This window comes from Staurois parvus, unplaced genomic scaffold (genome assembly GCF_062004578.1).
Source record: "Staurois parvus isolate SC_StPar_1 unplaced genomic scaffold, SC_StPar_1.0 ptg000387l, whole genome shotgun sequence".
Taxonomy (NCBI): Eukaryota; Metazoa; Chordata; class Amphibia; order Anura; family Ranidae; genus Staurois; species Staurois parvus.
Window position 1 is genome coordinate 5,199,875 of NW_028318183.1, and position 15,510 is coordinate 5,215,384.

The window sequence follows — 15,510 nt, forward strand, 5'->3', positions numbered from 1 at the left end:
AAAGGAGAGGTAGGGATTTTTTCCCCCTGTTTATATTTACCTAGGTGGATGCAGCATCGGTCTGATGCTGCATCTGTCCCCCGCAGGCTCTAAGGGTGACAAACTCAATGATCACAGGATCGTTGATCACTGAGTTCTCCCCTTCGCTCTGAGCAGAGAGCGGGACTGTCAGTGACTGCTCTCTGCTCAGCCCCCTCATTGCTCACTGGACCGCTAGGCTGTGCAGAGGGAGGGAGTGGCTGGCTAGGGCTCTCAGAGCTTCCAGATTCTGGGGTGAACCCTGATGGGATCTTTCCCAGCCTGGACCAGCTGAGTGACATCTGAAAACTGCTCACAGGAGTGCAGAACATACTGCACTCCTGTGATCCACAGGAGAAATACAGCCAAAAAAGCTTTGGCTGTACTTCTCCTTTAGGGCAAAAAACCTTTAGCCTTTACAACCATTTTAAAGTCATTCACTTAGAATTTACATCTACTTTAACAGAAGTTTGAGATTTTTTCAGGCTTTTTTCATGTAAAAAAAAAGAACAGTTTAAATTCTGCTGCTTTATTCACATTAGTCAGATGTTCGTGACCTCACTTCTGCAAGATCTGAAAGAGACAGCTTATTTCAGGAGGAAACAATTATGTTTTGAGGTTCATCTAAATAACACTTATGAGAGCTAATACAATACATGACCAATTACCCTTCCCTGCTACGGAAATTAAAATCGTTGTATGAGTGGGGCAATATCCATTTTCGTAGTTGAGAAGGGCAGCAGCTTACAAAATGACCTATCTACCAAAGCTGCTCTACTCCATTTGAGTTTTTCAGTGGAAGTCTCCTAACATGTCCTTAAATCTTTGCAACGTTAAATGGTACACTTCGTTTGTAATACTAAACCTCGCCTTGATGTGATGACTCTCATCCGCAGAAAACAATCATAGGATCTGCAGATGGTTTTGGCCTCCCCAATTTGTCAAGGTGCTATTATGCTGCTCAATTGGCCTAGATCCTGAAATACCATGGCACTTACGAAACACCCTCTGGGTTGCTCTTGAACTTGTGGACTGTGATCCCCTACATGTTGATACCTATTCTTGGTTGAACCCGACTGACAGGCAGCACCTATCTAACCCGATTACAAAGCATACCATGCCTCCACAGTTTGGATAGACATGCTGGCAGTCTCTGGCCAGTGTTAAGGCCTGGAGGCCGGTCCTTTTGTGATTAGCTAGCAAGTGGAAAACATGGTATATTCAGCTGTATGGTGGAAGCTGGGTTTGGCCATTTGAGCTTGTAGCTGCTGATGAACCATATGTATTTTTTCCAGACTTCTAAAGACATTAGGAGTACACATTATTATCTTTCTAATCATCATTAGGAACATCACGACGAGGGCTTATGACCATCGCTTTATACAACTAAGCACTGCTTACTAAAGTCCAACCCTTTGATATACTTGCAGTCGATACTAGTAGTTAATTTAAAGCATGGATCCTGAGGAAGCAAATGCATCGAAACGCGTTGATCCTATACGCTTATTGTGCATCTTACTGCTATTTAAATGTAACCATATGCTGATATCATCTTCAAAGATCATTTGGTTTTAAATGTGACGTGTGACTTTGTTTTTTTAATGATGAACTAATGAAAGTATATATATTTTTATTACTGTTGTTCGATGTGATATTAAAGATTTATCCTCCCGGAGGTTGACACATATGAAGTCCCATTTTCACTGGAGATAGAACAGGACCACCCAGCTTCACTGGATGCAACTGTACACTCCGGTTTTCGGTTTTCTGTTCTAGAAAAAAAGTAATACACAAGGCCTAGAAAATACCTACTCTTTCTATAGGTAATACTCCATGAAAAAAAACTAAGCTATATTGTCCAATAAAATAAATAAGCATCTGGCAACTTGTTATCCTTGGATCTCACACTTATTCCCTTCTGGCAGATCTCCTTAGTTTTTAGGTATGGATGTACATATGAGATGCTCATTCCTTACCCCTTCTATCATTCACCTATACCTCCTCTCCAGCCCAATCCTGCCCCATTCTGTGGTCTTCATACTAATAGAACTATACTTTTAAGTTATAATATTAAAGGATTTTAATTTCAGAGACTTTATTTGGAGTGCTATGTCATTATTGTGTATATTTAGATAAAAATGTGCTTAGGTCCATATCTGTTTTTACTTATATTATGCAAACATGCCTAAGTAAGTAAACCCTTATACACATCTGCACAAATAACAACATGAAACAAGTAAATATCTTTAGAAATAAAAAATGAAACCTAAAAAAATTACTACCAGACAACATAAAAAAACAAACCCGTAGAAATAAATGCATTTGAGAAAAACCAGGTGTATGAATCTTTTTGTATTTCTTTTTTGAACACATGTAAGATCACTTTGAGGGTTTTCTTAGCCTCAGAATGATAATGAAGCTATTCCTGGTTGTGTTCTATTATCCAAGGGAAGGAGAAGGGAATAGAAGGTTCCCTTTCATCTCCAGTAACACACCTCCACTTGTGATTTGAGCAGCAATCCGCTGAGGAAAGGCAACTTCAAAGACTGCTTTCAATGTAGAAGGTAATCTGTGGACATGGGGTAGGACTTGTAATCACAAGCTGGTTTCTGAATATTTGCTCACCTTTTGTATAATGTGGTTCCCATAAGTGTTCTTTGGAAACAAGCATAACAGAAGTAGGTTTCATAATTAACAAAGTGATATTGGATGCCCCAGCACAGAGGGAACAGTTAGAATGACTTTTGCAGGTTTTGTCTGCACCATACTGTATTATTGTGTGTCTCTTTGTAGTGCATTGTCTCCCTGTCATCCTGCTTCTCTCTGCCTCTGTCTGGACAGTTCACAGAAAATACATACACAGGTGTTACTGCACATACTACAGGTACCTTCAGATGTAAAACGATTGTTCCAGAGACTTTTGGCAGGATCAGATAATGAGTAGGATATCTATGTTTTTTTTAGACTCCAGCAGAGACTGAAGACCAACAGATTTTTTGGGGAAAAAAATCTCAGTTTATTTCCTCCCCTGAGATGAACGTATCTATAAATCTAAAGTCAGCCATACATGGATCGAAATTCAGTTCAGCAGGGACCGGTCGAATTTAGATCCATATATGGGCAGAGTGATTGTACAGAAGTCAATCTATTAACCACTTGCCCTCCTGAGGATTTTCCCCCCTGCCTGACCAGGCCATTTTTTTTTTGTGTTACGGTGCTGCGTTACTTTAATTGACAATTGCACGGTCATGCAACGCTGTTCCCAAATGAAATTTTGGCCCTTTTTTTCCCTTGAATTGAGCTTTGTTTAAGAGGTATTTGATCACCTGTGCATTTTTTATTTTCAGCGCTATAAAAAAAAAGGCAATTTTGAAAAAAAAAAAATATTTGTAACTTTTTGCTATTAAACATGTCCAGTAAAAAAATTTAAAAAATCAAATTTCATCATAACTTTAGGCCAAAACATATTCTGCTCCATGTCTTTGCTAAAAAAATCCCAAAAAGTGTAAATGAATTGGTTTACGTGAAAGTTGCAGCGTTTAAAAATGGTCGTATAGATACTGGAATTTTTTTTGTACTAGTAATGGCGGCGATCAGCGACTTATAGTGGGACTGCGGGACTGCGGCAGAGGTTCTGACACTGGGGGGAACTGACTTGGTGTCACTGACATCCCCAGTTACACCAATACAGTGATCAGTGCTAAAAAAAAAATGCATTGACACTGTACTAATTGCACTGGGCAGGAAGGGGTTAACATGAGGGGCGATCAAAGGGTTAACTGTGTGCAGGGAGTGTTATACTGGGGGGGTGGTGTCTGTGTGCTTCATTGTAATCACATTGCTCTGGATAGTTGTGCTGTGCACAGCCACCCAGAGCAGTGTGCCCGAGCTGACAGGGAGGAGGACTGTTAGTAAACAAAACATTCCTCCTCCCCGTCGGAGATGCTCGGTAATCACCAGGCGCTGGTGGGTAATCACCAGCCAGGACCCGGTGATTGACAGCTGCGGCCACGAATGGCTCGTGTGCGCCCCCTACCTGGAAATGCAAAATCACATATATATATATACATAATTCTGCGCACCCCTACCGCCCTGTAGCAGTATATCTGCTATAGGGCAGCGGGAAAGAGGTTAATCCACGTCTATACAATCGCCCTGTCAGATTTTTGCAGCTCGATCAGTGCCACCAGATATAGCCAGCAGCACTAATCAGTGTATTCTGTTGGTGGGGAGGTCTCCCCACTTTTAGAATACAATACCTTAGCAGGGAGGATTTCCCCATCCACCTCGAACGTGTGGACGTGAAAATCAAGTCATTTCTTTAAAATGACTAATTTATGACCAACTTAGAGGCTGCTACATATGGGCAGAACATCGGCCGATTCAACAGAAACTGTCCGACATTCGATCCCTGGGCACAGCAGCCTGTCCGAAAGAAGCCAGTCTAACAACTGTCTTTTATAGAATGGGAAACCAACATCCGATCAGTGCTTGCAACCCAACATCCGATCAGCGCTTGCAACCCATGGCTGTCAGTGTTAATCAGTGTGTCCTGGCAAGGGGGCGGTTCCCCCGTCAGGACACAATAGCTCAGCAAGGCAGATTGCTGCACTAACATTGCGTAGTTAGTACGGCAACCTCTAGGTTTTTTTTTTCTCGCTGGGTTGAACAAAAAAACTCCCCCGTGTGTACCCCGCATATGAAGTAGCTCAGATATGTACAGTAACTTGGTGACCTGCATTCCTTGGCATTCTTATATCCGAATATTGATTCTTTCTAGCAGTGCTGACAGCTGCCCCTACCCACCTTCCGAACTTTACTGTTGGCCATTCCAGGAGCTCATCATAGTGATAAGCCACTAGGAATGTGGAACAGGCAGGAGGTGGACAGCTCTCAACACTGCTAGGAGGTACATTTGCATAAGAACACTAAAGGATGCTGAGGTATCAGGTCACTGAAGATGGCTTTTAAAGGAATGAGCAAGCAAAGCTAGATAAATGCATCTTGTTTTTATAATGCTTTGTGCGAGTCAAGTCAACATTCGTTTTTGAGAGTAGCAAGAAAATTTAAAGAAGCAGATTGCAAATTTTTTCTTGAACAACAGAAATTCTAACTTTGAATGTGTTTTCCATTCAGGAAAAATCATATACCAGTATATTTTAATGAAGTCTTCTTATTACATTTGGGTTTGCTCTCAAATAGCAGGTCTTGGACAAATTTTAAGGGTTTTTAAAAGAAATTAGTTAACCCAATGATGGTAAGAAAGAATGTTCTGACAAATATTTTTTTAGAATTTCCGTATGAATGTTCAAATGAAAATCTAACCATTTAGGGCCAAATGTATTCTCCCTACCTATACTTTGTACTCGAGTAAAGACACTTTTGTGGCAAACAATGACATCAGTGGTGGTCAAATTGCTAGGTAGAGAGGGCCTTAACAGTGGCTCCCTGACATCACCAAGGAGCTGTACATACTCTTTAGTATACAATATATAATGCTGCGGAAGATTGTCAAAGACTGCATACTGTACATACTACAGGAGATGGTTAGAGATTGTTTGCATGGTAGAGGTGCCAATAGGGAATGCTGTAAATACACTCAGCGAATGAGAACATGGTACATAATACTGTTAGAGATTACCACCATTATATAGCCTTTCCAAATCAATGCTTCCACTGCCAATACTAACAGCAGGGGCCACACACCAAGTACTAAAGGGCCACACACTGCCTTTGGGCTGCATGTTATGCACCAGGCGCTTACAGGCTTGTCAAGTATAAAACAAGATCTACCCAGAAGTTCTTTCCTCTATCGGAGAGGGTTATTTACCCACAGCAGTATGATATGTCATAAAACTTGACAAGAAGTGCTTATTCTTTTACTTGGCATTAACCTGTCTCTCCAGGGAAGTTTCCCATAAATGAGGAAGGATTTTATTGGAAACAAAAAGATTCTGGTTACTCACTTGAGTAAAGGCATTTCTAAGCAAACAGAATTATCACAGCAACTGGCAGGAGGTGCCCAGCAGGACTGGAGAATGAGTGGGTTATTACACAGATAAACACACTCCATGAGAGCAGTGGGGGTGCAGATTTGAAACACAAACAAGTCTTAGAAGAAAAACCCACTACAGCACTCAATCCTCCAGACTGCAAGCCCCCCTCCCCAGAGACATGCACAATTGAAGCAGGTGTGAAAGGGCCAACATGCACACACAGCAGATGAAAGGGGGATCAGGGCTCTGAAGAACACTCAGGAGGCCACACCATGACACGCACAGCAAACTCTAGAAGATTTAAGCACTCCACCATTATCTAGTTCACAGTTGGACCACCCAGTAAATCTGGCAGTAATTAGAAGAGAAGAAGAGGGGGTGGCATGTTGGGAAGAGGGGGGAGAAGAGAGGTGGATTGCTTACATCATATCTATTCATGCCTTGTGAATATGAGGGAGAGCTGCATGGGATATAAACGAAGATTGCCATGAGAATGCAATTTAATGCAAAACACTGCACATTATTTATACAGGTTAGTGGGGGGGGGGGAGAAGCTAGACATGTTCATACTTCGAAAGCGACGGAAAAGATGCACACAATAAAAATGGCATTTTCAGTTCCAATCTTTAAGAGGAGGACCTCTGCTTTCCTTTAAGTCACTTTTGACACATGAAGTGCAATATTGTCATGTGAAACATGATAGACAATCACAGAGATTCATTAGTAGTGCAGGAAAAATGTTGCAGTCCCCTGACTCTTATTAATATTGGTCACTGTTATTTGTAATATATACAGCAACATCATATTGCTTAACAGTGTACAGCAGAGTATACAGCTAACATACATACACTGCTAACCATGCAGATAATACCACTTAACAAAAGGTAGACTTCTACAGTTGTCAGTAAAGGGGCAAGTTCAAGGTCTATGGGGTGGATTTAATAAAGGCAGGCAGACTGTGCACTTTGTAAGTGCAATTGCTCAGAGTTTCGTAGATGAGATGAAGGAAAATAAAAAAAAACAGCATTTTTGCTTTCACATGATTGGATGATGGAAGTCAACAGAGCTTCCCTTCATTTACTATGCTCTGGAGCAACTATTTGCCTTTAGTAAATCATATGCAGTTCATATGCAGTCAACAGCTGAGAACAGGCCTATTATGCAGCCAATATATTACTAAGTTAAAGCACATGTCAACACAAAACAGAAAATTTGTATGTTGCAGCTTTCCAGTCATTAGATGTGTTGGCTACAAATTTTCCATTTTTTTCTGGCTCTTTTAATTATTTTCACCTGGTGGTCCTGCCAGTAACACACGTCTTGTACATTGGACTACAAACATCTCCCACTGTCATCTCTACTCATCTCATTACTCAGGAGGAAGAGTTGTGTAGTTAACATGAGATAGCTTTGAAAGCTGATTAATATTGTTTGAGATTTCAATTAAAGCGGAGCTCCACCCAAAAGGGGAAGTTCCGCTTTAAGGACTGCTCCCCTCTCCCCATTAAGGATTAGCACCTTTGGGGGCGGGGGGGGAGTGGGTACCCAAATTTGACAGCACCCGCTCCCACTTCCAGTCCAATTGCCTAGGCGATCGGAAGCAGAAGGTGTCCTCCCTCCCTCCCTCCCTGTAGTCTTTTGGGACACGTGACAGGTCCTAGTAGACTACAGGACCATTCACAAAGCGCTACTCGTGCATGCGCAGTGGGTACCCGGCTGTGAAGCCGCAAGCTATCATAGCTGGGTGCCTACACTGAAGATGCTGGCCTCCTGGAATACAGGACGGCCGGTGAAACGGGCTGCAGGGGACACACCGCGGGACCAAGGGACAGGTAAGTGGCTGTTATTTAAAAGTCAGCAGCTACAGTTTTTGTAGCTGCTGACTTTTATTTTTTGACAGGGTGAGTGGAACTCCGCTTTAAATGCAAAGGAAGTGACTCTGGATTTCTATCAGGATGAACAGGTAATCTTCTGTACTTTCTGAAAATAAAACTTAAGCAGCCACCATGTCTAAAGGCTGGTAATCTGTAATATATTACATTTTTGTTCTTGGGTGCAGATATACGTATAAAACAGATTTTCACCTTAAAGAAGAAGTTTCACTTTATGCCCCCCCTCCTCTTCTACTTTGGCACTTTTTTTGATGGGGGAGGGGAAAGCAGGTACCCGCTCTCACTTCCAGCCAGATCACTACAGCAATTCATTGGAAGTTCCCCCCCCTGCAACCTTCTGGGACATATCACAGGTCCCAGAAGGCTGAGGGACCATTCACAAAGCACAGCGCAGATTGCGCATGTGCAGTGGGCAGCTTGCTGTGAAGCCACAAGGAATCATAGCCGGCTGTCCATAGTAATCATGCCAGAGCCAGGAATCTGAATACCGATGAAGAACTTATTTGGGTGTGCATGGCGCAGGACCCCTGGACTGGTGAGTGTATTTTTATTAGAAGTCAGCAGTTACAGCATTTGTAGCTGCTGACTTTTATTTTTTTCCAAACAGGGCAAAAAAACACTTTGCTCCCTTATCTGATAACCCCCATCCTCATCTCAGTCCTGGGTTTGCATTATGGCTTTCCTGCTTAAGGACCTCTGCTCAGTCCCTGACCTGTCATTCTCTTTCTATTAATGTTTCATGCTCCATGCTCATCTAGTCATTCCTTGCTTACTTTCACCTGATAATATACTGTACTTCAGAGGTAGGCAACTGTAAAGAGGTGGAGGGCTACCTGAACAACATGGGAGAAGTCAAAGATCTCCAGGCACAGTGTTGCCTCCTCACACCTGATTTAAACTTCTAATTGCTGTACTACCATGTCACAATCTCGTGCATTACACAGCAATCATGGGTTTAAATCAGGTGATGAGGAGGCAAAATATTGCCTCTTTGCCACCTGTCAAATGCACTGGGATTGCTTTGCAGAGGAGCAGCAGTGCCTACTGCACCTGTGAATAAGCCCTTAGTCCTAACCGGCAGCGGCACCCTAAGGGCTTGTTCACATGTAAAGTTGGGAGGTGGTAAAACCCTGTGGTTGAACCACTGTTTTACAACCCCTCGATCCATACCCCCTTTCCCTGCTCAGGCAGCAGCCAAAGGTGTACACTAGCCGCAGCATGAATAACACCCCCTGCTGCTTTTGGTGGGTCCTACCTCCTGTCAACTGAGATCCATTTAAGTAAATGGGCCACTCTGCAAGTGCCCTGCAACTGCATGCTTCTGCAGGGTCCAAGGGCTTAAAGCAAGTGGTGAGAAAGCAAAACACCGCTGCCTGTTTAACCCCTTGCTTGCTGTTCTGCACAAGGTTGAAGGGCAATTGCAAAGTAGCCTCATTCACTTGAATGGGTCATGCTTAGCAGGTTCTACACACACCAACCATGACAGGGCGAAGGAGCAGCACTACAGACAGGACATCAACGTATGCAGCTCTTGCTCCCTATGACAGCTCCAACTTTACAAGTAGTTCTTCTGCATTACACTCTGTTTGTCAGCAAGACCAGACCGAGGTCTACCAGATCTACTGGTAGATCACAATCTACTGGTTCCTGCTCCCCCCCACTGTACTCCTTGCCAGGGTCAGTTTGTCAGTCTCTGTTCAGTGTTTGTTTGTCTCTGATGTGGCTTCAGCAAGGACCACAGCCTGTCAGCTGTTCAGCATATGCAAATAAAAATGTTAACATTTATTGCAATGATTAACAGTTTTACACATATCTACACCTAATATATCTCAAATATTAAACCAGATTAACAAGTGATTAATCAAACTAGTGTATATAATCAACTTAATTGAAACAGACATCAATGGGTGAAAACTAACGAACCAAATAAAATGTCGTATGAGCCCTATCAACCTAACGAAATATCAGATTTTTTGGCTACATGAAGTAAACTTTTACTTTGCCCAAAGAAAGAGGAAACTCTAAAATATGCATTAAACTATAATTTTAGAGAGACTAATGAAAAACATTGTTTCTTGCAAAGGAGGAAGATCATCAAGTTATAACTAATATGCCTGCGTGCTAGACTACTTTTCCCTTAAGATGTGTATACAGTTGTGTTCTAAATAATAGCAGTGTGTTGAAAAAAGTGAATAAAGCTCAAAATCCTTCTAATAGCTTTTATTTCCATACACACAAATGCATTGGGAACACTACACATTCTATTCCAAATCAAAACATGAAGAAAAATATATCAATGTTGTGTCGTTCCTCTAAATAAAGTGAAGAAAAGTGAATATTAGACTGTTCAAAAAAATAGCAGTTTGTATTCTTCTTTACAAACTCAAACATTCAGTATATATACTCTGAAAAATGTTTGAAGATTTTGCTTTCCTTTGAATCACTTAATTAATATTTAGTTGTATAAGCACTGTTTCTGAGAACTGCTGTACATCTGTGTTGCATGAAGTCAACCAACTTCTGGCACCTGTGAACAGGTATTCCAGCCCAGGATGATTGGACTACATTCCACAGTTCTTCTCTATTTCTTGGTTTTGCCTCAGAAACTGCATTTTTGATGTCACCCCACAAGTTTTCTATTGGATTAAGATCCGGGGATTGGGCTGGCCACTCCATAACGTCAATCTTGTTGGTCTGGAACCAAGATGTTGCACGTTTACTGGTGTGTTTGGGGTCGTTGTCTTGTTGGAACACCCATTTCAAGGGCATTTCCTCTTCAGCATAAGGCAGCATGACCTCTTCAAGTATTCTAATGTATTCAAACTGATCCATGATCCCTGGAATGCGATAAATAGGCCCAACACCGTAGTATGAGAAACATCTCCATATCATGATGCTTGCGCAACCATGCTTCACTGTCTTCACAGTGTACTGTGGCTTGAATTCGGTGTTTGGGGGTCGTCTGACAAATTGTCTCCGGCCACTAGACCCAAAAAGAACAATCTTACTTTCATTAGTCCACAAAATGTTGCGCCATTTCTCTTTAGGCCAGTCAATGTACTCTTTGGCAAATTGTAACCTCTTCAGCACATGTCTTTTTTTCAACAGTGGGACTTTGCGGGGGCTTCTTGCAGATAGCTTGGCTTCACATAGGCGTCTTCTAATTGTAACAGTACTCACAGGTAACTTTAGACCTTCTTTGATCTTCCTGGAGCTGATTGTTGGCTGAGTCTTTTCCATTTTGGCTATTCTTCTATCCATTCGAATGGTAGTTTTTCGCTTTCTTCCACGTCTTTCAGGTTTTGGTTGCCATTTGAAAGCATTTGCGATGACTTCAGCTGAGCAGCATATCATTTTCTGCACTTCTTTATATGTTTTCCCCTCTCCAATCAACTTTTTAATCAAGGTACGCTGTTCTTCTGAACAATGTCTGGAACGACCCATTTTCCTCAGAATTTCAGAGAGAAATGCACTGTAACCAGCATGTACAACATTTGCTGCCTTCCTTCCTTAAATAAGGGCAATACTTGCCACTTGTTTTTCAAAGAATGAATGACCTCACTAATAGAACTCCACACAGCTATTATTTTGAACATGTCTGTTTCAATTAGTGATTCAATTACACAGAATGAGCAGCATGCATGTCATGACTGTTGGGTTTGTTGGATTTCTATTACTCTACTACACCTGCTAGTAAATTATTTGCCATGTAGAAATATCATTTCTACCAAAAACAGTGATTGATCAGGTTAGTGATGTCTGACTGCTATTATTTTGAACACAACTGTATGTAACTGGGACTTCTACAGTTGCTCTACCAGACACCCATTTCAGACTCATTTATGACACCAAACCTTATCGCCTAGACCTGTCCCATAAGCCTGTTTTGATTGCATTGTTTAAGAAGTCCTGTATTCTATCCATTTGACAGCAGATAAAAAAATATAGGGCACCAAATCTTGAAGGTCTGGCTTGTTGACAATGGGTGTGTCCTGCCCAAATATGGTCAAATTGGAGCTTAAGTGAAATCGGAACAGGTTGTAATGCAACATAACCATTTATTTTGAAAAGCTGGGATGAATAATTTCTGAACAAGCTGAAGAGTATACATGAGTTGAAAATGAGTCTTTCAGCATAGCAATGCTTAGATGTCTGAGGACTCGTTCACACCATGGTGCAGAGACGTTAGTTTTTCTGCATGCGTTCTGCAAGGGCACAACAAAATCAATTGTTCTCTATGTGCCCTGTTCACACCACAAAACTAGAATCTACAATGTGTATAAAACTCATTGAAGCGTGCAAGAAAACTGATGTCTCTTCAAGTGAAATCTACGTGTCAGTTTCCAGCTTTTATATACTTACCAACTGATTCTTCTTTAACTATATCATAAAAAATCCAAACCAAGCATTCAAAAATATACTAGATTTATTGTTTTAGTTAAAAAGCATTGGTGGTCCAGCCTCTTCCTGCCGCTCAGTAGAATCGGGGCAAGTAACTGGGAGGTGGGGTGCTCTACTGAGTGCCCTGCCTTGCGGATGAAGGCATGGGACATAGCATTGATGCTGATCCACGTGGTTTAACTTGCACAAATACTAAACATTAAAATATAAAAAGGATAAAGCATTTCTTCTGATGCCTAGAAGTGGTTACTACAGGAAGTTTCTACAGGACGTGGTTACAACTTTGTTTTTACCTTTTTCCATTAGAATCACGCATGGCAGCCTTGCTCATCTCCTTGGAGCGGGTCTCAATCTCCTGGACTTGCTCTAGTAGAGTTTTATGATAGGTGTGCTTGGCCCTGCAAAAGAAAAAATAAATCTGTCAGTTTTCACCACATTGAGCTATCATACTTGGCCCTGAGAAGTGAAGGCCAGAATTAAATTTTCAGATAGGCAACAGAGACAAGAACCTTTAGTGGAACGAATTTAGGGGGCTGAAGTTTGGCTTTTACTTTTTTGACCTTTTCCCTTCTAAGGAAAGCCTTTAGGAAGATAAACTTTACTGTAGGATTTACCTAATTTATCTTAGAACTTTACAGCCATGCAGGTAAAGTGGTTATACTGTAAAGGTTGCAAAGTAAAAGTGGGGATAGACAGCTGAAAAAGGTTCAGATGTTTTGGTGTCTATTTCTTGCATTACAAATGTGTAAATGCATACAATACCTGCTCTTTCGTTAGAGCTTTTCTTAAATATATAATTGCTTTAATTACTAAATTTTCATTTTCTTGTTTTCATGTAAGGCTTTAATTTGGTACACTGAATTCATAATTAAAATATCTGTGTTTATGATTACACATATATTAACACACATTTGTGTGCTTAATAATTAATACTATTGCTAATATGTTCACTGCAATGTTTTCTCCCATGTATTCTGTATTTATTTATTGGTTTACTGGTATATGGTTGCAAAACAAGCATGTTAATTTTTTTGATTTAAGGGGTTGTTTCTTATGCCATGGAGTTTAATGGCCTTTACACGCTAAAAACCGCTAATAAAATCATCCCAAAGGAATTGTGTTGTATATTGTGAATACAACACTTATTTGTTTCTTGCATAGATATATTTTGAGGTAACAGTAAAGATTAGATATTTGACGCAGTCAATTTAATTCCATCCAAAATGGATGTTTAAATACCTTGTCAAGTCTTACCTACTGCCCAAATGGCAGATAGGGAACTCTCCCTTCTCTCAACATGGCTCAGATAGCAGTACACTAGGCTAGGAGGCTGAGCAGCTCTTCCCAATATGTTGCTATGGAATGTACAGTAGACAGCAGATCCAAAGTAGGACAGACCTGTCATAAGACTGCACCCACCACAGCATCTATGCTAAAGTAGAAACAGAGGAGGGTCACAGTTCTTATAAAACACTACTAGAGGTATTATCCAATAACACAGTCTAAGAACAAAGCCCCAAGTGGAAAAATGTAGTACCCACAGAGCTCAATCAGAGCCCATCTTGTGTTCATCTGCCCTGGGAAAGTGATGAAAACTAACATATTTTGGCTCAGTCATCTTTGAGGTAATCGTTTAAATAAAAAATCATAATACATATAAAAAAATTTTTTTTTACTCAATTTAGAGGTAATTTGTTAAATAAGCAATAACAAATTGACATATTTGTCAATCGGTAAGAGATAATTATTGCACATGCACAAGCAGCTACTGGGAAAAGCACCCCCTTCCATAGAGATACCGAAGAATTTACTAGTTGCATGGGGATTGTAAAGGGTCCAGGATGAATGGTGTCTGCTTTAACTTTACATTCCTTTAAACTCTATAATTACGAACGTGTGTTGCAAGTCTCTAGAAGTTTTCACTAAAATATAGCAAATTTTTTAGAAAGCTGTGTTCTTTTTGATACCCAGTCATCTGCCAATGAAAAAGTTTTGCACGGCCATTTCGAACTTGTACACAGGATGTGTGCCTGAGGAAATACTGTACATGGCAGGTTAAACTGACAGCTCTAGAGCGCAAAGTCATAATTAAAGCTGAATTCATCTCTGCTTTGACAAGGCAAGACGACATGAAAAACATAAGGAAAAAACTGCTTTCACCAGCAAGGGATGGAAAACATGCGCCTTCATAAACAAGGAAGAGCATCTATAGGGAATGACACGTTCTTCAATTATTTACAGTTGCCGTGAAGAATTCTACAGGAGCCGTGCCAGCAGCAGAAGGGTAATATTGCCTCGGAAGGCACTCTGCGATGTCATAACATGTGAAATGAAGAGCAGAAAAGCACAGATTTGTTTATTCAACTAGGCTCCAGGGATGTCAGATCACACAAACACCTAATCAGGTAAAAGAAGCAATCATCTTCCAGATCGCTGTTCCGGAATAAGCGTACTAGGCCTCATTTCAGAGAGCTACCGCATGAAAAGTATGAATGCTCAACACTGTAACAACAAAGTGTTACTTCAGCATGAAAGGGCGTGCAGCAAACACAAGAAAGGCTACATTTGAATAAATATGACAGGAATGAGCAAGTAAGAAGAAGCAGTTAAAATATGTATTTTTAAAGTGTCACTAGTAAGAAACTGCATGATGATATAGCAGAAGAAATGGAGGATGAAACAAGGCACGCTGTTCTCAAGTGCCTGCCTGGTACTTATCTACAAGGATGCACTGTTCTCAAATTGGGTTTTCATCTTCCATGAATAGCTGTTTCTTTCAAATGGTAAAAGAAACCCCCAACACCTTGCACATTCAGGGCAAATTCATTTAAATCTTACCTACCCTCCACTTTATACTTACTACATTATATTCACCATCATATCACTTCCCTACCGCTCTTCCATCTCAAACACCAAAATATTCTGTGTCGGCTGGTGTCTGATGTGATGACGTTCTCAGGCCTGGTAATTGACCCCTAGGCCTAAGCACTGGGAGAAGTTGGCATGCGCCACCACACCCAGAAGCATTGGGGGTTTTACATTAAAAGGAAGGGGAGTACTGTGAAGGTGAGTCTAGTGTGGTCAGTGCTAAGCCACATTTTTACTGCCAGAGGATATGCCATACTTATGAAGTCCAGTTCAAGGCTGAATTTATCCTTGGCTCTCTGAATTCTTTTGTTACTGTTTGGATTTACAGCTAGATT

The 15,510-nt window shown here is 41.0% G+C and overlaps 1 protein-coding gene across 1 annotated transcript in view; it reads right to left on the minus strand.

Moving 5' to 3' along the window:
- Positions 1-15,510, minus strand: part of ATP8A2 (ATPase phospholipid transporting 8A2) — an 870,132-nt gene that overhangs the window by 34,412 nt on the left and 820,210 nt on the right. Inside the window, exon 35 of the mRNA XM_089685820.1 lies at positions 12,601-12,705. Within this exon, the coding sequence (XP_089541946.1) occupies positions 12,601-12,705 (105 nt within the window). The remainder of the gene's footprint in view (positions 1-12,600; positions 12,706-15,510) is intronic.